The sequence below is a fragment of the Candoia aspera genome, chromosome 1, assembly GCF_035149785.1.
Source record: "Candoia aspera isolate rCanAsp1 chromosome 1, rCanAsp1.hap2, whole genome shotgun sequence".
In the NCBI taxonomy this organism is placed as follows: Eukaryota; Metazoa; Chordata; class Lepidosauria; order Squamata; family Boidae; genus Candoia; species Candoia aspera.
The window spans coordinates 208,186,078-208,212,078 of NC_086153.1; the positions used below are offsets into that span (position 1 = coordinate 208,186,078).

The following is a 26,001-nucleotide window of genomic DNA, read 5'->3' on the forward strand; positions in this document are numbered from 1 at the left end:
ATGCCACAGATTGTGTCCATTTAAAGTAGCTCTAAGTCTAGGAAGGCTGCATAAAGCAAAGCTGGTGGCTTAGAAGTGTACTTTCCTGCCAGATGTTATAGGCTTAGAGTATGATCAAAGATGGAAAGGCCAGGTCTGAATCCAATTTGTTTCTCCGCCAGTATATTCTCTGAATCCATCCAATCCAGGGGCTTAACAGGAAGTGCTTAGCATACATTTGGCTGACATTATGGAGACTGATGGGATGGGGAATATGTAGAAGACTCTGGTTACCTTTTTTATAGATGGGGATGCATTGCGTTATTTACTAAATAGAGTATGCCCTATTTAGATTCCACTTTGACCATGTTGGCAATGATAAGACGACTGGTAAAACTCTAAACTGATTTCAGTAGAAGCTAGTTATGAATGGCTTTTGCTGGATTGTGTTAGACAGGACCTCCAACCCTATGTTCTTTTTCCTGGAAAAATACTGAGCTCTGAAATGGGGACGTGCAGATTGTATGTCTAATGTAGATTGTAACTGTGTAAAGCTGAATACTCCTACAACTGTTGGCATGACCCACACCTCCAACTGGGAATGACTCCCAGCTCTGTGAAGAGGGCAGCCACATTCAGTGAAAACAGAGCCTCACACAAAGGATGGAATGGATGAGGCCAAGCAATGCATCCTGGTCTTCCTCCATACTTTTCTTCTTTTTCTATTTCTGGAACACACAGAAGGCTTGTTTTACATATCTTTCTGTTGCTTTTCTCCTTTCTGCTCCTTAGAGGCTTTCATGTGTTGTTAGCAAGAAAAGGATTCTTCAAAAACATTACAAAATTAAGTACAATACGGATCTTTATTTAAAATGTTGATGTTGTGTTTCATACGAACGGAGCTAAGCACTTGAGAAACATGGTGTGTTTTATTTTTATTTCAGAGATGTTAATTGACAGCTGTAGAAATGAAAGTTTGGAAGTTTCATTTTCTTGCTGCAGCTTTCTGGTAGTTTTGATTCTCATGAAATAATATGTAAAATGCTGACACCTAATGTTAAGTTTGAGTATTATCATGAGATGCATTCTGTAAAACAAGTTGAGAATAAAATTATTATGCTACAACCAATAGGAAATACCAAGAACAGACCATTACTAATATTGTAGCGTCAAGGAAATTAATTAAAATAGGATACTATTTTGTAATAACATCTTCTCAGAGCTAGCAATAGCTAAGCAAGCCAGGAGACTATAACACTAGAATAAGTAGGATGCTTGTTTCATGTATGTGTCAGTCACTGTTCATTGATAAGAGTATGCTTTGCATTCCCAAGAACTCAGTTACATTTCCTTATGCCCCACTGTTGGAAAATGGTTTTATCTTGGTGATCTGGCAGCAAAGTTGCATTTTCCATCAGAGAACCTAATTCGTCTTTCTATGCAAGTATTTTTGTTTGTACAGAGGAACTTGAGAAAGGTCAGTAGGCTGCAAGGCTCTAATTGCCCTGCCGCAAAACTGTCCCATCCCACCCAACTACAGAACTTCCTGGGCAACCAATGCCCAGGCATCTTTTCTTTTGTCTTCTTTTCTAGGCTCTGGTATTCCACAAGGTTGCTATTCTTACCAGCAATCTCTGCTGCTATCTCCTTGTCCCTCTAGGTTTGACCCCTCTCTAGCAAGTAGCCTGGTCTTCTCACCAACAAGACTCTGCACTTGCTGGAAAGGAGAAAAACCACAGAGTGATCCTTTACCTCCCTGCTCCCCTCTCTGTTGTTGCGCCTGCCTTTACCTCTGTGCTATTGTCACAGCAGTCTCTGACAGCTCACATCTTGAGAAGACGAAAGCTCATTGCAAAGCATGGGAGCAAAGCACATTGCAAAGTGCTATCACCACATTCCATATGACACCTGGCATTTTTTTGAAAACAGATCAAGCAGAAATGAAAGCTATAGGAAAAGGGTGAAACATCTGCTTTAGAAGCCAAGTTCAATGCCTGGCTTCTAAAGGGGAGCCAGGAGCGAAGTCCCAGAAAACTTGTCTAGAAACTCCATCCATTAATAATGTCTCTTAAATGATCAGAAATGTGTGGAACAATTCAATGCAAAGTCTGTGTAGACAAGGACCAGTGAGTTGAACTTAAAAGAAAGGATAACCAGACTGAATATTATGATGAATTTTCTATGATAGGAGCTTTTAAGCAGTTAAACAATCTCTCCAGAACAGTGACGGACTCTCCCCTTTGGAGGTTTTCAACTGGGGACTAGATACCATCACTCAGGGATGTTTTGGTGCATTCTTACACTGAAGGAATAGACACTTCCAACTCATACATTCTATGATTCTACAAGTCCTTTGTAAATTCTTATATTCTTCATATATGTTGAGGAATATGGACTATGACATGTTTAAGATATTAATTTACTCTGACAATATTTTCTTTAATTTACATCACAAATCAAATGTAAAGTACATCATAATTAAAAGGTTCAGTAGCACTATTTGGACAATACCTTTAAGAATAGATCTCAGTACCTGAAAAAGGGTTACAGCCCCTCTCCTCTTCAAGTTACCATATGAAGTTTATGAATTGCTAGCCATTCATGGGGACAGCACAAAGCGTCATGAAGGTTCCACCCTTTACGTGCAGGCAAAGGGTCCCACTGTAGAGAGGCAACTCAGATAGAAAAGTGGCTGCTTGCCACTTGATGTGGACTGAGGTTTACACAGAAAGGCATCACCTAAACAGGAATGATCAGAAGTCCTATTCTGCCTAATGATGTATCACAAAACTCCCAGTGGGTGAAAGCACGAGTTTTAATAAAAGATACATTACAATCCAATATCAAAGTGAATGAATCTTTGGAAATAAAATGGTAGAATATGGTCCAGTTTAGAAGAAATTCCACCCGCACCCCCAAACATGCTCAAAAGCCCCAATGCATTTGGTCAGAAACAGAGGATAAAGATACAGCTGTATCATCAGTAAGATCAGGAAGGTGGCATTGAGTCTGCTGTTTGCTTTGCAGCTGAAATTGCAGATCGTAGGATTTCAATAAAGGTATGCACATCACAGAAAGTATTGTAGAGAGGAACTGGGGCAACACGGAGAGCATCAGGTTCCCGCATGTCACACTGGAAAACACCAGATAAATGTTCAATAAATTGAATACCTCTGTGTTGGTTTATCAAAATGAAAACACAGAAAATCATATGCGAAGCATTCATGAATTTCTGTTACAATACTGGTCAACAACCATACTTTCCTACAAATGTTCAGCCCTGTAATCTGAAAGAATGCAATGACAAATTACGGGTGCCTCTAGGGCTGTGCATGTATCATCTCTGCTGCGCGAGCTGCATTGGGTACTGGTGTGATCCTGTGTCCATTTCAAGGTGTTGGTTATCACCTTTAAAGCTCTCATGGAATGGGCCCAGGTTACCTGAGGAACTGTCTCATCTCAAATACATCCACCTGTCCCTCCCAATCCAGAAGGAAGGGCATTTTATGGACCCCATTGGCTAAAGAATTTTGACTGGCAGGGTCAAGGAGAACCTTTTCTGCTGTTGTCCCCACCCTGTGGAACATCTTGCCCCCTGAGGTGAGGTTGGCCCCCACTCTTCTGGCCTTCAGTAAGAGCATTAAGACCAGGCTCTGCCAACTACCTTGGGATCCAAGAGTGGTAGGCAGCCCTGGGGATGGTTGGTGGTTTGAAGATGCTCTCTCTGCCTTTTAGTTTTTCTCCTTTACCTTCTTGTATTTATTGTATTATTGTAATGGTTTTTATAACTCTCTATTTGTAAGCCACCCAGAGTTGCTTTTATAGTGAGATGGGTGGTGTATAAATTTAATAAATAAGTAAATAAATGACAAATAATTTCCATATTGTTTTCAAGAGAATTACATGATTTGCCGTGATATGAAGTTGAAGCCCCCTTCAACTTCAAGAAGCCTTTAGTATACTGATTTTCAGGTCTCTTTCCAATCATTAGTTGGTCCTTGAATGAAATGTTAATCCCAATGAACCTGTCATCTTCTCCTTTGGTTACAAAACTGGAAATGTAATAATCTAATCAGTCTTATGTGTTAGAACCAGACTTGTCTTTCTGTTTATGGAAGGATCCAAAATCCAGCAGAGCACATTTTACCTTTCATACAAGGTTCATAAAAACTGTACTATAAAATTATACAGCATAATTTTCAGGGGACATTTTGTTTGGATAGTATTTTGAAGGAACTGTTGAATATGACTAAAAAACTATGAATTTTTAAGAGAAAGGAAGGAAACCAGCCAGCCAGCCAGCCTTTAGACTACTTCATGCTACTGTATATCCAAAGCAGCACCCCCAACTCCAACTTTAGGCTACCCAGATCCAATTTTCCAAAAATAGCTGCACATTTATTACAGGGATGTTTAGCTCAGCCTTGGTTATTAGTTTATGACTTAACTATGAAAATACTCAAGTGATGCCTTCCATTGCAGTGACCCCAAAAATGCTACTGCACCTCACATATTCTACTTTTGTTCCCTGAAACCATATGGTAAAGCCACATTACCTCAACATTTATGAGATCTGAAATACCATCTTAGTATTTTAAACTTTGTTTTGATTGTTCTACCCTGCATATTATAAAACAAAAGCAATCCCAAAATTAACATGCTATTTCCATAAAGTAAAGCATGCAGAAATTTCCGCCATAAAGCATAGATTACTTACAGCAACTCCTCTTTTTTCCAGTTCTTTAAAAACTCTACTGATTGGAATAGAGAAAAGTAATGTGAGCTGGTTTCCTCTTTTTTCAGTGTGGGATGGTGTGATTATTTTTACAAGGGGCTTCTCAGCGTCATTTTTATCTTTGTCATAATAGTGCCTTATCAAATATTCCAAGTAACCAGTAAGAAGAATAGATTTTCTTCTCAGGCACTTCATTGTAGCTTGAGCAAAGATCTAATTAAAACAAATAAACAAACAAATCATTGCTGCATGAAAGAACATTCCTTTCCCTACAAAGACAGTGTAACATCAACTATTTCAACTATACAATACCCTATTTTTGACTTAATGTCTGACTAGTAATGTCATGTTAGTATGAAAAACAAAACCTGAAATTTCCCAAAGTTAGAGCTAGCCTATTTCTCGTATACAGCACCCCCATATCGTAGTGACATTTCAGACGGATTCAAGCATTCAGTTCCCCTATATCCCTTCCATGCACCACCTACACAGCATACTATAGCAAATAACGCTTGAAAATTATCTCTTGCTAGCTTAATTATCATGCACATTATCTTCTAAGTACTGTTCTTCTCTGCTTCTGTAAGTTGTGTTTCAAGGAAGATCAGACACTTTCCAAGAAAGGAATGGCATAAAGCCACAACTGCTACACAGGGACAATAGGCCTTGTAGGAAACATGTGGACCGGAAACATTAGGCCCCCTTTGTTAGGATGATGGCACTAAGAAGAAATATTCACAACTTTAATGGTGCTGGGACTTGGGGTTAGAAAGGGATAAAACGCTGCTTGTCAGCATGTGGAAGGCAACAGAAGTCATCTACTATTGCAGAAAGTTTGGGAAATGAGTTGTTTTAGACCCTTTCCAGCTGAAGTAGCCCTTATAAGGCCAGTTTGCTTAAGACTTTGCAGAGGAAATATATGGATGAGGAAAAATGTCTCCATCGCAAATGTTCTTTCCCTGTAAAAGGAGGGATACTGCCTTTGCTGTGCATTAACACTTGCCTTGTCCAGCTGTTTCTTTAGAAACTGTACCTTCTGCTTAATGTATCCCTGTGCAAGATGGCAGACAATTTTGTAAGTGTCATCTTTTGCCAGACTCTGTCTGTTTCACTGAACTACAGCAATTAGCACAAGGGAATCCGGACTGTGCCAAAAGTGTAATGCAAGCACAAAAAGGCAAGTCCACAGAAACTGATGAGCTCTTCCTGCCTTTGACCCCCTGCAGTGGGCTAAATGATAGATCCCCCCCTCATTTGTAAGCACCATCTGGGTCAGAGCAGAGTACCATCTCTAAGGTCATATAAAGTTTACAAAATACAAAAGATGTTTAAGGGTAAACCAAATTAATTGCTAAACAAAATGAATGAATAAATGAATAAATAAATAAATGCACACTCTCACTCATTCACTCACGTACACTATATACTGCCATACTCCCTTGGCATTTCTTAATACAGAATTTTAAATCTTGATGTTTTCAAATAAAACTCTCCAGGTTATTAGTAATTCTGTGACTGGTTTTGTTTTGTTTTGTTTTGTTTTACTGGCAATGCAATTTAGGAAAAAAATAGCCTGGTTTCCACTTCCAAAATGTCCCCAAGCAAGACTTCTGCAGCCTGAGATGAATAAAAGTATGTGTGAATATCAAAGGATATGGACGGTTGTCAAATAGCAATTTTCATTCAAAGATATACACACTACATTAACTTCTGATAGAAATCAGTATGTAAGTAGCAAATTACGAATCAACATCCATTATACTAAGTTTCCCTAAAGATTGCTAATTGTTTTCTACAAAGAAACTAAGTGAAGACGTTTGCGAAGTACATTAGATCTTCTGTTCATAGACTTGATATACTAAATTCTGCATTATTCTTTTCTAAAAAAATAATTCACTGATTTTTGTCTTAGTAACTCACATATAAGAAGTGAACAATATTCCAAGATACATTATCATTCTCTTGCTTCCCAACATTTCTCTGCAATTTGGGGATTTTGCTTGGAGTTAAACTCTGGTTCCTCAATGTGATGAATATACTTGCTTCAGCATTCTGTGTGGCAACCCATCGGACTGACTAATAACAACTTTATAACTATTAGGCCTTCTGATGACACACATTTAGTTTTCCCAAGCATCAATTGATAAATTAAAAAAATAAATCAAAATTTGCAAGTATATATTGGGATTTGTTTACTTACAGTATTTACTTCTTTTATTTAATTTAGAGCCCCCTGGCTCCTATTGACTCTAGGAGGCTTTCACTTTAAAAGCAAGTCATAATAAAAAGTAAGAAAGAGATCATGGATGTCCAGATGAGAAAAAGCATACATACCAACAAGAAACAACCTACATGGGCTCTGAACCCACCCTACAGAAGAGCCAGGTTTACCACCATTATAAATATAGAAAGTGTTCCTATTGGTAATCATGTTCCTTAGAACAACTCTATATCATGATGAAGTATTATAGGGACAAAATTGTGGAAAAAATGGTGACTTGTATACATACATACATATCCATGATTCAGTTCCTTTTTGGAGTAAGTAATGTTATGAAGTGCACAGAAAAAAAGAAAGAAATGGCCAAATAATCTAAGGCATAAGAGAAGAAAAGGAGAAGGAAACAAAGCTAAATCTAATTTGCACCAACACCATTCATTGTGCTTCTCCACACCTTTTTATCTTTGCAAACCATCTTTGCTTCTCCTGTATCCATATAGGGCTTCATCCCTTGCCTTTTCTTCTTAAACTTCCCAGGTCTCTCTGCCTGAAGATCTTGTGAACTCCATCCAACCATGTCTTTCTCAGTCTCCCCCTTCTTCTTGACCTAGTCTCTTCCTATACAGCATCTCTTTTGTGATTCCAGTCATGGCAAAGCAATGTTGAATAAAGCTGTTGCCACAATTTTTCTTAGTAAGTCCCTTTCCTCCCAACTTCTAGAAATACATTTCTCTCTTCTCCAGAAAGCCAACCATCCATATTTTCCAAAGAAAAGATTCCTGCACACCTGTTGACTCAGCTTGAAGTAACACGGTACCTATTTGGTCTTACTGCCTCCTTGATTTTTGCACCAAAAACATAAACCTACAAGAACAATGTTGATATTTCAGTTATATAATTTATTCATTTTGTTCATTAATGTACTGCATGCTCCCAGCCCCAAGGACTCCCTGTCGTCTGTCTGATGAAGCACAGCAGCATTTTCTCAATTCAAGCACCTAGCTGTGGAGCCATTCATGTCCCTGCTCAAAGGGAAACCTGGCACTGCAATGGAACTAAGGAGGTGGGCAAAGGAAAGAGTGCAATGACACACACAGAGAGATGTGAAAGTAAGAGGATATTCATAGCATTTGTCTTTGTGCAGATTTTTCATTTTACCGCCATATGGAAGGTAATATTGCTTAATAAAACAAAAGTTTTCCTTTGTTTGAATTTCATCCCTTAGGAGAAAATAATTACTTACCTCTAAGCTAGCATGAAGAGCACAGACCAATAAAATGGAAGGATTTGATAAACGAAATCCATTGATTCCGGGAGTGAGTTGCAATTCTGTAAGAAGAATAAGCTTTGTAATAAACCTGGCTGGGTATGGTTGGAGAAATATTAGGTTGCATTCAATATTATATGAATGTCCTTTCTTGCGCCCCCTAGAGTCGGACATGACTGGACTTAATGTCAAGGGAAACCTTTACCTTTTCCTATCAGCTAATCAAAACAACTGGGTACCAACCATTTTAAATATTTTTAATGAAAAAAGTAGAAATTTAGCTTTAAATTTGTTTGACCTTTTCAATATAATATCAAAGAATCCCCACAAATTTGATTAAAGTCTATTAAAATTACACATACACTCACACACCCATATTTTAATGAAAGAAGCAAACAGGCCTTTGTTGTTTTTTTAACTCTGAGGCTAATATCTGAAGAAATTGTCAGTTTTAACAATAAGTAACTTTAAATTTTTAAAGATTTTTTTTTCCAAATTATTTGGCTGGCAGAACAGTTACAATGCTTTTAAATGGGATTACTTATAAAAAGCAAGAAAGCATTAGTAGTAATACCAGCTAGTTTACTGACTCAAACCAATTCCATTCTCCAAGTACATTTAAATGCATAAAAAGAGCATAAACTGTCAGCTTATCAAAATTAAACAAAAGTAGGCTGCTAAATGAAATGCATATAAAAATGCCAAATAAATAACCTCAAAATTTGGAATTTCCACAGTACAACCAATTTTGCCTTCCTGTTGAAGCCAAAACTGTAAAAGCCACTAATTTATTTTATCCTTGTAATAAAAATGTTGATTTTTTTCTTTAACATGTTGATATTTGCTTTTGAAATTCCCAAATAATGTTCTTTAACACCCTCTCTCTCTCCCTACCTTCTCTATCTCTTGTTGCAGTTATTAGAGCAAGAGAAGAAAAGGTGGCCCCAAATGAGGCCTTTCCAAATCTGTATAAATTTGGACTTTTAGTCTTTTGACTCTTTGGAACTTGAATTTTAAAATAATTCTTTATTCTCAGGTTGGAACAGAAACATTTCCCTACTGTATACTGAAAGGATCTGTGTTACTGTTTTGCAGCAACTTTATTACTTTTGATGCAGTTTATATACCTTCAGATAAGCTATAAGTAAATCCTTAATTTAAATCAGAAGGGGAAATATACATACTGTTTTCCATGAGAAACCTGGTTTTGTAGTCATGACCCCACCATCCTGTTAGACTGGGGGGGGGGGTGTTTAAAGGACCAGGGAAAAAGAAAATACAAGGATTAGTGACACAGTTAAAATATTTCTTTCACAGACATTTTCTGGCAAGATGCATGAAGAATGTATGAATAGTGTCAATGAGGGTCTTCATGGTCTTGGGCATTCTTGTAAGTAGATGTCCAAGATGATAGAATTGTTAATAAATATTTGCACTATATAGAATTTACAGGTCTCATAAAATAATCACAAATCTATAAAATATAGATTGAGAGGAGTTGTTAGGACTTTTTGTAGACTCTTGGGAGACTCATAGGCCCTGACACTATGCCCATAGTAACCAATGAATAATGTTGCCTGAACTCTTGTGATGCAGATCTTTCCTACCGAAAGATAGTCATCCAGCCAGACATTCAAATGATAGCTTCCTAAATCCATGGGAAGCTTTCCAAGCTAAGGACCAAACCGTTGACCAGAGGCAATCAAGAACAGAAGAATCCCACAAGAAGCTTAAGAAGCTAGGGAAAAAAGCCCCAGTGAGTTCTGTGGGTTTAGCCTCAAATGTGACAGTCAGTGAAGAGAGACTTTTCTTTGGTCAAAATATAAAATGCTATGATTTCTGCATTTACCCTTGCAAAATTTTCAAAAATTATATGTGAAGGCAGTTCTGTACATATGGGCTCTGCAAGTGTAAGAGAAAAGCTAATACAGGTAGTCCTTGTTTAGTGACTGCAATTGGTTCCAGTGAAATGGTTATTAAGTGAACCACGTGACTGAGAGAGAGAGAGAGAGACTGCTGGCTGCTGCCATCACATTCAGATACTCATACAGTGTCCCGTGTCTGACCTGTTTTTTTCCCCCTTTTTTTGCCCCCTTGCAGGGCAGAGAGATTGCTTAAACAAGCTATCTCTTCCTGAGCTCTTTTCTCCACAGCGCAGTTCATCCCAAAAAAGTGCTAGCCACAAGTTAACAAGCTCAGCTCTGTGACCTTAATGGGTTGATTAGAACCCTCCCCCCCCCTTGCAGCCACTGCATGAAATTGACCAGACCTTAACCAGTTCCACACTGAAGGCTTTTGTTGTCACCAATGCAGGCATTGGTGCAATTTTATCTTGCTGTGCCACGCTTAGAACTTGGATTCCACCTCACCATGTCTCTTGTCTTCTCCCTTGGATTTGTTGCCTGTTTATTAGATTCCTGGTCTTGACCTGTATCAAGCCAGTGACTACGCTTACAGTTGCCATTTTAAGATATTGGTCAAAGGGACTCCTTTCCTCTAAAAGTTCTGCCTGAGCTTGCGTATCTCTGGACTGAGGCAGGCATCCAGCTTGCTACCTTGTTGGCTGGCAGCCAGCAGCTGGACGAGATAGGGAGGGATCAGGTTTGCAGTGAGGCTGCACACTGCACTTTCTACCTTCTTCCCTGGCCAAGAGGGAAAAAGGAAAGTAATAGCTGATTGGTTCCACACTTTCTTTCAGGAAGACGGCAGGACATAAATTCATTTTGTAATCTTTGCAACAGTCTTCTCAAAAAGAATCCAGTAAAAGTCTTTGGGAAACTTGAAGACTAAAATATAAACAGCAAGTCTGAGGAGTTATATTTTAATGGCAACCCTTATTGTCCTTCATGGTAATTTTGCCCCTAATTCGGTCTAAATATGGAAAGTGCTGTATTTGAACTTCTTAGACATAACTCAAGATGTTATAGCCTAAGTTGTTCATTTGGGCCTAGTTTACCTCCATCCTAATGGCCTATATAAATATTGATGACTTAGGAAGGGGCTGCAAAATTTGAACTCTAAACAAGTACTGGTTTTGCAAGGGGTAAGGGAAACATAAAATTAGGCTTGATACTACTTCTGACAAACGCCGGCTTGTTAAGATTCAAAATAGCTGGGGTGTTAAGGCCTTGCTATAAGGTTTTATAAATGTATATTTTGAAACAATAAACATTAAAATTGCACAGGACGATGCTATAGTAAAGTTTACTGGAGAGCACATAGTCTGCATACAGAATGAGCAATTGCACACAACTGGAGCGGTGAGAGTTGAGTATCAGCTTGAATGGGAGGATTTGACCTGAGTGCTCCTGGACACCAGACCATTTTCCACTCCTGATTTAGAAAGGTCTGCATATTCATAACACCCTTTCATGCCGGTGACAACATTTGGTGCCTTATAGCTAGTAAACTGCATTATGCATTCAGTACCTGCAAGTACCAAATAAAACTAATGCACCAGGATAGGGAAAAAGGGGTAAGAAGAAAGGTACTCTCCATCTTTTCTCTGTGTATCTACTTCTGCTATCATCACACGCAGAAACATACATTCGGAATGACAGAAAGGAATTTTGGGTCTGCAGTGATGAGCCGGGACTTCTTTTCTGGCTCAAGGTTGTAAAGTTGAGCTTTCCTTTGAGTCGGGTTTGCATTTCCAAGCATAAGTTTACAAACTTTGCCAGCATTTATAATAGCCATAATTGCTGACTGATGAATTAACTCTTCCTTTCCCCTGAAATGTGAGTGAAGTATCTCTCCTGTCTTGAAGTTTAGTAACACCAAGAGAATATTCTTTATTACTTCCAGTTGTGAGGGCACACAGTTCTGGCTGGAGAATACACATAAGTGTGCATGTTTGTGTTATATCTATATTGGATATGTCTACATATCTATATCTATATGCATGTCTATATATACAGTAAAAAAGATACTTTTGATTAGATATCCCCAACTCAGCATCTAAAGGATGATGCATATTAACAATGAATTAAGTTTACAATTTCTGTTATGATTTTTTTTTCATTAAAATGGAATATAACTCTGACATAAATAATAATGACAGTAAGGATTTTGCAGATTTTCAGATGCTGGGTAGTTTAAGACTGATAGATAACCTATGAACAAGGTATATAGGCAGTACACCAGATCTTTTCTATGGATCAAAACATCAAGCTCCTAGCATCAGAATGTTTCCTTGGATCCAGATCTTAATATTGGTCACTTGCTAACATTATCTTACCAGGCATTGTGCTCAAATAAGCAGTTGCTAATAATTCCAGGTACATGTGGATCAGATTGACTTGTTGGGTCTCTTTAAACTTAGTTGTTCGTTGTTTTGCTACTGAAACTGCCTTATTGTTTATACCAGTAGAGAATGTCTGGGGAGTACAACCTTGTATTGAAATCACAAAGAATTTCATATTCTATGATAAGCCAATGAGAGGTCTAAGATTTATCATAAAATGTGAATCTTTGTAGATTAGATACCTAGATTAGAGATAATGAAAAGTTGGTCCTGTTCCTGCTTGGCCAGCCAGTTCCAGAAGATGGGGCAGAGGCTTAGATTTAGATTTTTTTTTTTTATCCTGCCTTTATTATTATTTTTTATATAAATAACTCAAGGCGGGGAACATATCTAATACTCCTTCCTTCCCCTATTTTCCCCACAACCACCCTGTGAGGTGAGTTGGGCTGAGAGAGAGAGACTGGCCCAAAATCACCCAGCTTCCTGGTATTTATGCTATGTGGCTCCACAGAAGTCTGTCTTGTTCCCCATGCTTTTAATATGTCAAGTGAGGTCCTCCTGAAGGACACATTTAAAATGTGGTGTCATCGATATGGAACTGGGTATTATGAGCACACAATGACTGTGTTTCTCCAGCTACATTAGCTCCCTATTCTTTCCATGCTGAAACTGATCTAGTTTTGACTTTTTAGCCCTCCATGGTTTAGGATCACTCATACTCTTCTTCACAGTATTACAGCAATATACTTAATAGAAGTCCTCCTTTGCATGTCCCCACTACCTGAAGTGCAGGAAATGGCCTAGGGCAACAGGCCTACTTGGTGGTAACATCCTGCACTGACAATGCAGTGCTCTTCCTGCAAGGCTCACCTAGCATCTAACTTGAGCTTCAGGCCAACAATATTTCTTCAGATTCTCAATCCTCTGTACAATTACTTTGATGTGGCTTTATGTTTGCTTTATTTATGCAGAACAATTTTATATTGCTCTTTTATTCTAGGCAATTTAAATATTTTAGTTTTAATCTGGTTTACTGTAATTTCAACTTTTAGGGAACTGCCCTGGTAATCTGCAAAGAGTGGGTGTTAAGGGCGATTAATATAAAAGGAAAAAAATCCTATGCCTTTGCCAGAAAGGTAGGATATAAATAATAAAAAAAATGAATAGTATGCAATGATTATAGGTAACCCCTGAGGATAGTTACACAGTTCCTTATCCAACTTCAAGGCAGAGAAGACATAGACACAGAAATTGTAAAGCATATTTCAGAGGCCTAGTTTTTATCTTCAGAATATGCTTCCTTTGCAAATCAAGAGATGAGAAAATGGAAGATTTTGAAGAATGAAGCTCATGCCCATAAGGGTGATATCTGTCTCCCTTTGCTTTCAAGCATAGTTACACTAGGGAGCAATCCCATCCATAAGTATTTTTATTTTTACTTAGTTCAGTTTTCCATTCACATCTGTATGATTAGAATAAAACATTGGGTATTCAAAACTTGACTTGTTTCATTTGTAGTTGCATTAATGATGCTGGAGCGTGGGATGTAATGATTGGGGGGATATGTGGTATAGACATCAAAGGAGATCTGGTTTAAAGAACAGAAAGGAGAAGAGCCCCCCTCCCCCTGCATCCTTTGGCCCAGGCTTCTGAATAACAGATGAGCACACTGCTCATTTATAATTTATAACCTGAAAAATCATGGGGTTCATTTGTGTTCTACAGAGGGAAGAACACACATCCCTTCCACACTGAGTACTTTTTTCTCTCTTTTTAAAGAAAAGTGAAAGAAATGGGGATTTGTGTTGTATTTTCCAAGTCAGGACAAATCTTCAGTAAAGGGTACCACCAAGTTTTTAACTGGCTGGCCATTTCTCACCATCTCTCTATTCCAGTTATAGTTATAATAAATTCCGAAATATTTTTCTCTTCTCCCTTTCAACACAAACTGTTTCCTAATTTTAATCCACATCACAGACCTATTCTAACAATAAAAGGAGAAAAAAGAACTTGTGAAAATATCAATCTTATACATACCCTATGAATGGGGTATTTAGCATTAAAAATGTTAAGACACTGTTAGGCATCTCTTAGCTAATGATTAGTCATGTGTTTATAAGAAATTTAAATGTCAAGTTTCATTTTGTTTCTTATTGCTATGGCACAAGTCTTTTCAACCACACTGTTCTTTCCTTGGCCTTTTCAACTAAGTGCAAATGTTGTCTAATTATCAATCCTATTTGGTTTATGAGTATAATTGCTAGCAGATTGTTACCTTAGTACATATCCTATACTCCTATGAAAAGTTCCATGGTTATACTTGTCAACTTTTGTCAAAAAGTTCAAAATAATGGAAATGCAAATAGAGACCTTCTATAGACTTTTTTTTTATTATTATTCTCTTGAACTTTGTATTTCTATAGTTGGTGAAGTTAGCACTTTCTCTTGTGGGCTCTTTCATTTTGCACCTGTCATCTCTAAAAGTGACCTTTAAGCAAGGAGCAAAATTTAAGGAGGGAGGGAGGGATACACACAGAGAGAAACCCTAAAACTCTTGTTACAATGTAATCACAAGCATAACTAAGCTACCTTGGCTGTGTTACATGAAAACATCACAATTTTGAGTAGTTTTTTTTTTTCCGTTCCAGCCTTTATTTGCATATTACTTCTTGTTCGTGCTCAGTTAATTGAAAAGTTTTGGTAACTCACATTCATTTTATTTATGAAACAAAAAGCAAGAGAACAAAAATGAGCCATTTAGCCAGCCAAATCCAAGGTGATTTACCACTGACAGAGGTCTGAAGACAGGGAGTATGCACATGTCCTCTTTAAAGATTGATATTTTTTTTTCCTTGTTAGTCTTTTAGATTCAGTTCAGTTGGGAACTCACCAATCTCTGAACATGTACCTCTGTATTATCCCTCCAGGTCAAAACAAAAGGAGATTAAGTTCACTATTATAACAAGATACAAGTTTCTTTGTGCTCAGAGTATATGATAGAGAGATGGCCATTATGCTGAGAATCCAATCAGGGCTTGTTGAATTCTTGGAAGCCTCTGGCAGCTGTGATGAGTGAAGTAATTTCATTCACAGAGAACAGGCAGAGGAAAAGCATGAGCTACCCACAAAAAGAGCTGAAGTCTAAATTAAATCTGAAGAAGAGCTCTTACTAAAACCCCTCCCCCAAGGCTAATGAAGTTGAATTAAGGCTGTTAAATCAACTTATGATTCTCTATCATTGTGGAGGACCCATATATTATTTCTATCAGCTGAATCAGTGAGATTCAGTTCTGTTTGAGTAGGGAGAAAAGAAGAATACAGCCAAAAATACTGTATTCTTTTTCCATGAGTATCCTACTAGTAAGAGTAAATAACAGTTCCATATTTCTATTTTCTTGGAGAAATTTAACCTCCAGCTGGGAGCCAGTGTATACATATTTGGGTAATAACATTCACATTTATTATTTTAAACATAGTTGGAGAGCCATTATGGTGAAAAATAGTAACACAATGTCTTGCCACTGGGGTGGGAGCGGGGGGGAGAGAATATGTTTAAACTCTGAGAAGTGTTCAGATGGGTTAAAGACAATGCTTGTGCTCTTAATACTCTTTCTGGGATATAGCTTCTGCCTTTAAGCAGATATTAACATGTCATCAGTTTATCTTCCTTCATGTGTTGAATAAGTATGTCTTTTGGCAGAGACCTGGTGAATAATGCTAAATAACCTTCCACTGTTGAATGTAGAAACCAATACACCTTTCTATCAGGTATCAGCTAAAATAGACAGAGATTTCAAAGAACAAGACCAACTGGTTTACTTTCTTACAAGTATCATCTTTAAGTCTAGAGCTGAGTAACTCTTAGAAAAACATCCATGCACATATAACAGGAAGCAACAAAAAAAGTCTCCAGATCATATTCAGTATTCAAACTATTTTCCATTGCTAAAAAAGTACGTCAGGGGGAAATACTGCAATATTACTTCCATATGCAAAACAGAATGTTTCTGGCCCTCCATCAGTTTACATAGTGGCAGCTTTACCATTAGGTGAGGAAGAAGAGAAAACAAGCAGAGTTTATTTGCCCTACCTGATTATTATAAGAAATAAGATAAAATTAGAATGTATGTCTATACTTGTTTTGTCCCTCAGTTTCTTTTTCTATGAGTATCGTACTAGTAATATTTGTAAATTGCCCTAAACTTCTCTTTTTGCTACAAATGCTCTACATAAATACACTTTCAAACAACCTATGCATTTATCAAAAATTTAGAGCTGTACAGCATTTCAGATTGGAAGGCAAAGAGATGTGCATGGGTTGTAGAGATAGCACCTGCCTGCAAGTTTGTAAGCTGTGGCAGCATAATCCAAAGAAAAGACATGGATGCAGGTACTACGTTCCAATCCCATATGCTCCAAAGCACCTTTTTGTCTTTGAATCCAAAGTGCTCATAGCACTATTAAAATGGTTTCTAATATCATTTGAAAGTTTCCTCTCAGTCTGGAAATGTGGAAAGCACACTAACTCAAAATATAATTATTTATGGTGCAAGCCATTATTCATTTATGTATGTATTGTGAGGTCATGAATAAATAAATAAACACATATGCCACTCACAATTGAAATACAAAACATCCAACATAAAATCCCCTTTCATAACAGAAACTAGGCGTAACTGGATTTTGTGCAGATCCAACAACTCCTCATTGTACAGTACTGTTACAGCACAAAACTTGGCCACTTTTCTGAAAACATCAGACTACTTTTTATTTATTATGAAAAGCACAGTTGCCTGTTGGGACCAACCCAAGTGGTTTATGGTTAGAAGAGATAATTAGCTGTGACCTCCAAGAATAATATATGGTGCAATTTATTTCTTTATTACAAACTACTTTGAAAATTATGCTTTGGGCTATAAACATCACTTGATCTCAGGCTTACTGGTTTCACAAAGTTCATGAAACTTACAAGTTTAAGAAATTATTCACAACACCATTTACAAGTCAAATAGGAACAAATCTAAGAGCCTTTCCACCCAGCTGAGTTATAATGCTTTCTATCCATCTTTGAGTCAGCAGAAAATGATCTCAATGTGAAACCCGAACAACATGAAACGCTCCTGCCTCTATTGCCAGTCACTACCAGTCACCTTATTTCCCTCCAAGGTAACAGGTGACAAGCCTAACAGATTTTAAATACAGTACTGTCCTTGGATGGCGTTGAAATGAGGAGGAAATATGACTTTAACACAGCTTTAGTGGAGGATAATTGAAGCTTGATAACTGCAGTGTCATTGGACACAACAGAAAAATGTTGCATGGGGCATGTTTGTGGCATGGTTAGGTGCAACTGGAAAAGGCTCTAATACTAATATTCGGTATGCAAATCTCATAATTTGTGCACAGTGATGCAGCAGTAAGCCATTAATTGCTTATTAACAGTTTGGCTATTACAGCCATTGTGGGCTGAATATGTAAATTTACCCTCATGTTCTCTTTGATATGTAATCACAACTAGCCATACTTTTGTAAACTATCATAAAAAAGACCACACCATTTTAAAAATAGATGTTTTAAAACAATATTGCCTTCCTGCTTTAATGTGCATTACACTAACTTATTCAATTCTCTTGATAATTTGCTGCTTCCTTTATGCACTTTTCCTGCCATACATTCTTACATATTCTGTAACATCTTCACAAGCAGCTCTCAGAATGGTTATGCACTATCAAAGTTATTGCCTATGCATTTAATAAAAAGAGGAGCTGTTGCTCAGTGGATAGATGCAGTAGAAGCTGATGGAAAATTTACATGTTGAGGACATAATGGGTTTATTCACTTCTATTAGTGGTTCATAATCTCCAGCATGAAAACAATTTGTCTGATGACTCATTGCATGATTAAACTTCCTCTGTTAACCTTAGAGGAAAGCAGATAGGTAATTAAGAAAGGGCCCACACGCCTTCTTCGACTATTTAGTGAGCCCACTTTGACAAGTAAGCTGACAATCAAAACTCTAAAGTACTCAAAGGGATCTCTGTGTGCGCTTTCTCAACTTTCCCCAAGGAATGCAGGCAGGGCCGCAACTGGGGGGGGGGGCAAGCGGGGCATGTGACCCAGGTGCTGCGCTGGGGGGGGGGGTGCCAAAATAAGCGCTGGGGGGGGGGCAAAATGGGTGCAGAATCCATGTTTGCCCCGGGTGACACAGACCCTAGTTGTGGGCCTGAATGCAGGAACAGAAGATGACAATGAGGAAAAAGACCTCAACAAGGAATCAATGTCCTGACATACTTCCTTTCCACGTGAAGTTGAGATGAGAAGAGTATACCAATATTCTGAGTCTACTTTGTACAGTATGTTATACCTATTTTCTATAACAGAACTATTCAGATCTCTCAGAAAAATCCCAAAGCTATATACATCCCATGTGCCAACTTTTTATCTTTAAATAGTCTTTGATGTGGTATGAAATATAAGGGCCCACTATACCTCACCTCTTTATTAGTGTGACAAACTTTTAGAAATCTGGTTAGCCAAACTACAGTGGAGTATCTGAAAAAAGGAAGAGGGTCAGCTGCATAAAGGAAGTACATGTTATATGCAAAGGAATATAATGATGAAGACTTGATGGCTTGAAACACAAAACTAATGTCTTTATGTTTTTAGTGGAACAAAAGGGTTTATGGTATTCTTTTCTCCCCATGTCTTCACTCAATATTTTAGCCTCTTGAGGCTGCTTTTCTTCTACAAACTTTTATAGAAATGTGAGTGTAACATGTAGTTTGTCCTTCATTCTCTTAATGATCCTTAATGATATATTTTAAAAACTGCTTGGATATTTGCCATTCAGTTAGAGAATCCACAAACTGAACCCTGCAGGCCTATTGTGTGCCTAGACTGGCCTAATAAATCACATCTCCCAAGACAATGTCCCATTAAACCTAATTAGCCAAAGGGTTTATTCCTAAACTGCCTCTTCTCAGGGGAAGTTTTAACTTTTGGTTTTCAAATGAGCTAGAGGCACTTAAAATGCTTTCCCTTCTTTATTTGGCAGTAAAAATTAGCTTATTCTGGAGTGTAGTCAAGGGTGCTTTAAGAAGCTGGTGTAAAAATGTGAAAAAAATTGATGAGCATTTCAACACTATTTTACCACAACACATAAGAAATGGACAGCCAATCGGCAGACTAATTTGCTTTCTTTACGCAATTCTTACTATAGCTGCACTCTGAACCATTTAACTAAGCTCTGCTTTTTGTTAGCTGAGTTCATAAATGTGGTTAGAATTCAGTTGTCTCTTTGCTGGTTTTATACGTACCCCTTTTTAAAGCAATAATTGCTGTTTACTAACACTAAGAAATCTGAGAAAGTTATGTTGCTGTACACTCTGTAACAAAACTTTTCATCTTGTTTTGTATACTTCATGGATGTTACATACAAACTCTCTTATTATTTTGAAATAGTATTTCAATAGCATTTCAGCTCTGGCATGTCTATGTGTATGCAAGAAAGAGAAATTATTGTATTTATGAAAAACAGTTTTAGGGATATGCTCCCTAATCCATAGAAAAGTCAGCTCATCTATCCCGAATCAAAGCCTACTTCAATTTTCATTAATAGGTTGCAATGATGCACTTTAGTGGTTTTTGTCATGAGTATGTGGGGGAAAATATTGTATTTAATTCACAATTGTGTTGGTAAACTCTCCTGTGGCTTAGTCCCATGAAATAAACACATGGGCCAGACACAAATTCTGTTTCAAGGCCCAGCTACCTCTATATGCAAGAGGATGCTGTAGATTTATTTGATTTATATCCTGCCTTTACTTTGTGTGATCAAAGGGGCTTCAAGGGATCTCACTTCAATTTATCCCTATAACACCACCCCTATGTGGTGAGCTGGGCTGATAGAAAGCAACTGTCATATAGTGAGTTTCCTGGGTCTCTGGCGTCCAATTCTGTACCTTAACCACAACACTACACTGGCTACATGGAAAAGGACAGTTGTGCTGGACTTGGACTTGGCAAGGAGAACATCTGTAACTGCTCTGATAAGGGATCTCCATTACAGTTTTCTCATCAAATATTCATGGAAATCTGGCAGATTTTAAAGATATATAGGTGAACATTAAAAAAAAAGAGGGGGGAGGGGAAGAGAAATGTGAGACTGGATCCTCTAAATAGAAAAATCATACTCTACTTAAAGTAGAGTAACTGGGGTTGAGAAAAATATTTCAAATGTTCTGATGCTGGCATCTTCTTAAAATCACCATTTCTTCAGCCCCAAGGATCACATGATGTACTGAGTGTTGGACCAAAGCCAGATATGTATGTATGCATGAATATGTGCACAACCTGCCTTCCCATCCATCATACTGAGGAATGGGGTCTACAAATAAGATCTTCCTCCAACTTTTCCTCTGGTGTGACAGCTTCCTCCAGGTGGTCAAGAGCAAACTGGAAAGCCCCTGGGAACACAGGCTGGTGGAAGTACTGGTAGTTGTTTTATTCACGTGGGAAAAAATTCAAGGGTAGAAGTACCAACAGAAGGCTGTCAAAAGCCTATATTCTTGATGCTATTGTCTAATTTTCTGTCTATATACAGTGTGTGTGTTTGTATGTGTATATATATATATATATATATATATATATATATAATATTTATTATAATTATATAATTATATAATTATATATAATATTTATTACAAATGATAATATTTATTATTATTAGAAATTTTAACATAGGTAAAACATAAACATGAAAATATTTAAAGAAAAATTAGGAAATAGAAAAAAGATAAAAGTGCAGATAGAAAAAGAAGAGGAAGATATATAAAGAAGTGATTTCGGATCTTCATTATAGCAGTTACAAATTTATTATCCCTCCTTCCTCTTTAAGATTACATTACATGGTTCCCTCCTTTCCATATTCAACACTTTTTAATCAGCAATCCATAAATCACCAATTCACTTTTTCAATTTCTGTACTGCTTGCGAGATGGGCAGTACAGAAATGTGAGAAATAAATAAATAAATTTTCAGCAAAAAGTCCGTGAGAGGTTTCCAGTTTTCTATAGAAGTACTTATTGTTTTATCCCTGACCAGCTATTATCCAATTTCCAAATGTTCAAAGCAGCCCAGGTATTTACTGTATGTTTTTTCTTCTTTACATTATACAGTTTGTACTTAATTGATGACAAGTGATCTAAAATTAGATAGCTAGCCCAACAAATAATGAAGACGCCTGGGCCTCAAAAGGTAATCAGCAACTTGTAAAACTACTGGAGTTTTATCAGCTCATTAAATTCCCCACTTATCAGAACTCTTATGAGAGTTGCTTTGGGCTTCACTTTCCCACATTAACTTCTTCACTGTGGTCAGCCACAAGCCTTTTGTTCTCTCTCTTATCCTTTTTTTAAATATATATAATTTTTATTAAAGCTTTTAAACAAGATAAAAATTAACACAAACTAATGTAAGAAAGAAAAAGGAAAAAGAAATCAAAGAAAGTGCAAGAAAAAAAAGGTGAAGAAAAATAGGAAAGAAAAAAAGATATAAAGAAGTCCCTTCTGATATTCTTCATAGCAGTTTTAAGTACAATATATTTTAACCTCTTTCTCTAACAGTACATTATATTACTATTCTTTCTGTAATCTATCCTGTCTAATCATCAAAACCATAAATCCCAAGTTCATTTTTTTTCATTTTTACACGAAAAGTCCATAAGAGGCTTCCAGTCATCAATAAATGTAGACAGTACCCTTTTCGCTAATCAGAAAAGCCAATTTATTCATTTCAGCAAAACCTGTCAACTTTACCAACCATTCCTCCATAGTTGGTAGTCTTTCCATCTCTGTCCATATAGTAATCTCACCACAGTAATCATATATTGAAACAATTTTCCATGGCTGTTCTCTCTCTTATCCTCATGGAATGGGTGGATCCTGCCCATACAACTGGGAGTTCAGCTCTCAGCACATCAAATATGGACACAAGGCTGACCAATCCAGTATGCAGTCTTGGGTCAAAGCTTACTTTTGAACTCTGCATGATTATGACAAGTAGAAGCCTCCTGAAAAATGGGTGAATAGATGTTCGGCTTACTGATTTTAACAATAGTTGTGTGGCAAAGCTACAAATGCCACTTTCTCTGTGCTACCCTCTTTCTCCGTCAGCTTATCTCTGTGGCATTGCATTCCACCATACCAGCCTGCTTCTGCTAACTCACTCAGTCAATTGCTAGTAAGCCACCACCCTAACACAACAAATCCATGCTCAAAAGAGCTAAACTTTACTAATATGCCCTCCCCAGATTGACATTCCACCAAAGTTGCTTACGAATAGCTCCTTCCCAGAAATGCTCAAGCTTGCCAATCTTCCTGGAGCCCCACAAGTGATTCAGATGCAGCAGAGCTACACTATCCCTCAAGGGAAAGTCAATGGTGCTCCTCCAAGTCTGCCTAGAGGCGGCCAACCTTTTCCAATGTGCTCTGCCTGGCCTGGCATCCTATTCAGAGGAGGGAGGAATGGTCTTTCTTGGGAAGAGCCACATTTGCCGAATAGCTTTGCCAGTGCCCTTGGTAGCCTATTAAATCAAGTGATCCAAGGCAACAAAGCTACATGTCCCCAAGGGCAAGTGAATGATCATTCTTCATTGCCACGCTAAGCCTGGCTGCCGGAAGAGGAAGTAGCAAACTTAGGACTTACTTTTAAAACTGTTTGTGAAAGGTTTATTTTTAAGTTGGAGTACCACCACCTAGTTTAGCACATCTGTGCTGTCTTTTCCTCATTTCTGCCTTAAGAGAGGTACAGGGGGAATATATATATATATATATTTAAATGTACTGCAGTGAGAATTAACCAGCTGAAACTTAGCAGGGTTAATGTTCTCTAAAACAGCTTACTATCCCACTCTGCCAAAAATTGAAGCAGCTGCAGGCCTCTTGATGTTTTTACATTATAGCCTATGGACAATTCTTCTTTTTTTTAACTGAAACTCCTTTCTCGAAGTAGCTTGAATTAAATCAGGTTGGTCTTGAATTTCAAACTCAAATCAAATCAGGACTGCTTTGCAAAGGCCTCTTATTTAAGGCCACCCCACACAATATTATAACAAATGTTGTCTTGTGTATACCCTTTCTTGATAAGCCAGTGCAACGTTTCTGTAATAAAACATTTCATGTTAAATTCTAGGGTATTATTTTGTTTTTAATCTCTACCAAAACAGTTCTGTTATTCTTTTGGTGGCTTTACGTATATTCATAACCCCTTCATTTAAAATTGTATTCAGGACCCCCAAAATGCACCTTCTCTGTAGCTGCACCTGCCCTCTGTAGCTGCACCTGCCCTCATGAGGTTCCCTCTGAATTTCCAACAGCTCCTACCCTACTGGGACTCTGAAGGGCCTTAAAGACCTGGCTCTTTGCCCAGGCCTTTGGAGAAAATTGATTCCCTCATCCTTCCTTTCTGTTCCCTTCTGCCACTGTTGTCCCTTTGTCTTGTGCTGTTTTTATGTTTTCTGTATTATTGTTTTTTAAATGTTTTAACAATTGTAAACTTCCCAGAGTCGCTGGGAGTTGGTCGGCATATAAATTTAATAAATAACAACAACAACAACAACTCTTTGAAAGAATTCGGCTTATGGAAACTTACTTCTTTTAGCTCAGCTGATTAAAAAAGGGGTAGGGTAAGAGGCAGATGGACTAAAGCACCATATTCCCAGCATCCATGGGTCAAAAAACATGGTTGAAAAACTGTAAGAGCTGTTGTCTAGCTCATCTGGAGGACACCAAGTTTGCAAAGCCTGCTGTAGAATACCCTGTCATAGGTAGCCATCATATTCTTAAGAGATGTAGAACAGTACTGTATAAGCCAGCCATGCCTAGATTTTAGAACATTAGGGTTCAGAAAAATTAATCCAACTATCCAAGCATTCACATATGAATTATCATACTCTTCACATTTCAAGTCATCCATCTATGTATTCCAGGCCACTTGAAGACTACCATGAGATCAACTTCATTTTCCAGTATAATTTACATTTACCATATAATTGTTCATTATTCGAACCAATACAGGGCATCGTAGCTTCAGGGAGATGTCTTCCCTATGTTGACTTTCAGCCTGTTTTGAGCTAGCCCTGTCCTATGATGGACTGAATTTAGCTTTGATACATCATGATAAGTAGCTGCTCCACATAACTACATGTTCTAGGTACCACACATTATACCACCATGCATAAGCAATCCTTATGATTTGGCATTTTGTTCCAGGTGCTCTGACAGGGTTTGACTCCTGACAGGGATGTGTAGCAAGATCTCTGTTATGGTTTTCTCTGAGCTTGGGAAAGAGAAGGGGGTGTTAAAAAATATTCCAAACTCAGATCATCTGGAGGTTTCTCCCTTATCTGGTAAACGATTAGCTACCTCTCCTGATCATCAAAGGGTGGTTACCAAGAGAATGAAAAAAAGCTCTACCTTAGAGAACTCAGAGATTAATGAAGTCCTAAAAGTGAACACATTTAGTTGTCGAGATGTATAAAACATTATGCTACCTTTCTCTTTAAACAATGTGGTTGAAGAAACCTCTTTAAGGATCTTGCCATTGGGTTGCAAACTGTTGTCATAAGTTTGATGCTTTCTCTACAACTCCTATACTACATTTCCCTTTGACCTGTATTTTCATTATTCTGCCCTCATTTCCTTCTCCAACCATGAGTATACATATAACATTCCATATACCCAGTTCTGTGGACTGTACTCATGCCAGTCTGTCAGTCACCTAAACAGAGGCAAACCCCAGAGGACAAAACCAAAGAATCATAATATTGTCGAAATCTTCCAAGAACTTACACAAGTATGTTTATGGATGTGTGTGTGTGTTGGATGGATGTGCTTTGCCATCCAGGCTTTGAGATTTCATGATGGTGATCAGGGGACTGAAAAATTGCTAAGTCCCACCTTACACCACAATTATTTCAATAGTCTATAGAATGAACTGTAGAATGTGTCTGGTGTGTTACATTAGAATGGTGAAAACAATATTGATGTCAGACTGCTCTATCTCCTAAATTTCCTATCTCATGGCCTTTGTTTTGTCCCACCCTATTTATACCTACCAACTGAAGTTCATACTCCTAATGAAAAAGACTCTAGTACACTACAGTTCAGACCACAATAAATGCATTAGACTGAGGAACATTGATAGTTCAATATTGTAAATATCACTTTTTAAACTTTTTCGATTAAATTTGAATTTTGAGCAGTTTTGGACTACAGGTAATCCTCGTTTAGTGACTGTCAGAATGGAGTCTGACTTTGACTTGGAGGAGGGGTAGTTGGAGTTGAATGTTGGTAATAATAACGGTGGGAAATTTGAAGTGAAGCATGATTCAGCAAGGCGGGAAAGTCCAGAGCTGCGGATTGGCGAGAGCCAGGAGGCAGATTCGCCACTGCCTATGAGTGCAAGAGAAAGGAGAGCTGAAAAGTGTGCCAAGCAGAGAGAAGCCCGATTGGTCTCTGATGAGAAATGGCAGGAAGGAAATAGAATAAAAGGGTGCC

The 26,001-nt window shown here is 37.7% G+C and overlaps 1 protein-coding gene across 2 annotated transcripts in view; it reads right to left on the minus strand.

Annotated features, from left to right (window-relative positions):
* Nucleotides 1-2,380: 2,380 nt before the first annotated feature.
* Nucleotides 2,381-26,001, minus strand: part of KYNU (kynureninase) — a 109,051-nt gene continuing 85,430 nt past the window's right edge. The window contains exons 11-14 of one of the 2 annotated variants that reach the window (XM_063318399.1): nucleotides 9,387-9,439; nucleotides 8,179-8,264; nucleotides 4,697-4,927; nucleotides 2,381-3,112 (exon numbers count right to left, since the gene is read on the minus strand). In XM_063318399.1, coding sequence (XP_063174469.1) covers nucleotides 2,969-3,112; nucleotides 4,697-4,927; nucleotides 8,179-8,264; nucleotides 9,387-9,439 — 514 coding nt within the window. In that variant the 3' untranslated portion in view covers nucleotides 2,381-2,968. Of the gene's footprint in view, nucleotides 3,113-4,696; nucleotides 4,928-8,178; nucleotides 8,265-9,386; nucleotides 9,440-26,001 lie in introns of those variants that run through there. The other variant, XR_010068931.1, reaches the window with a different exon arrangement.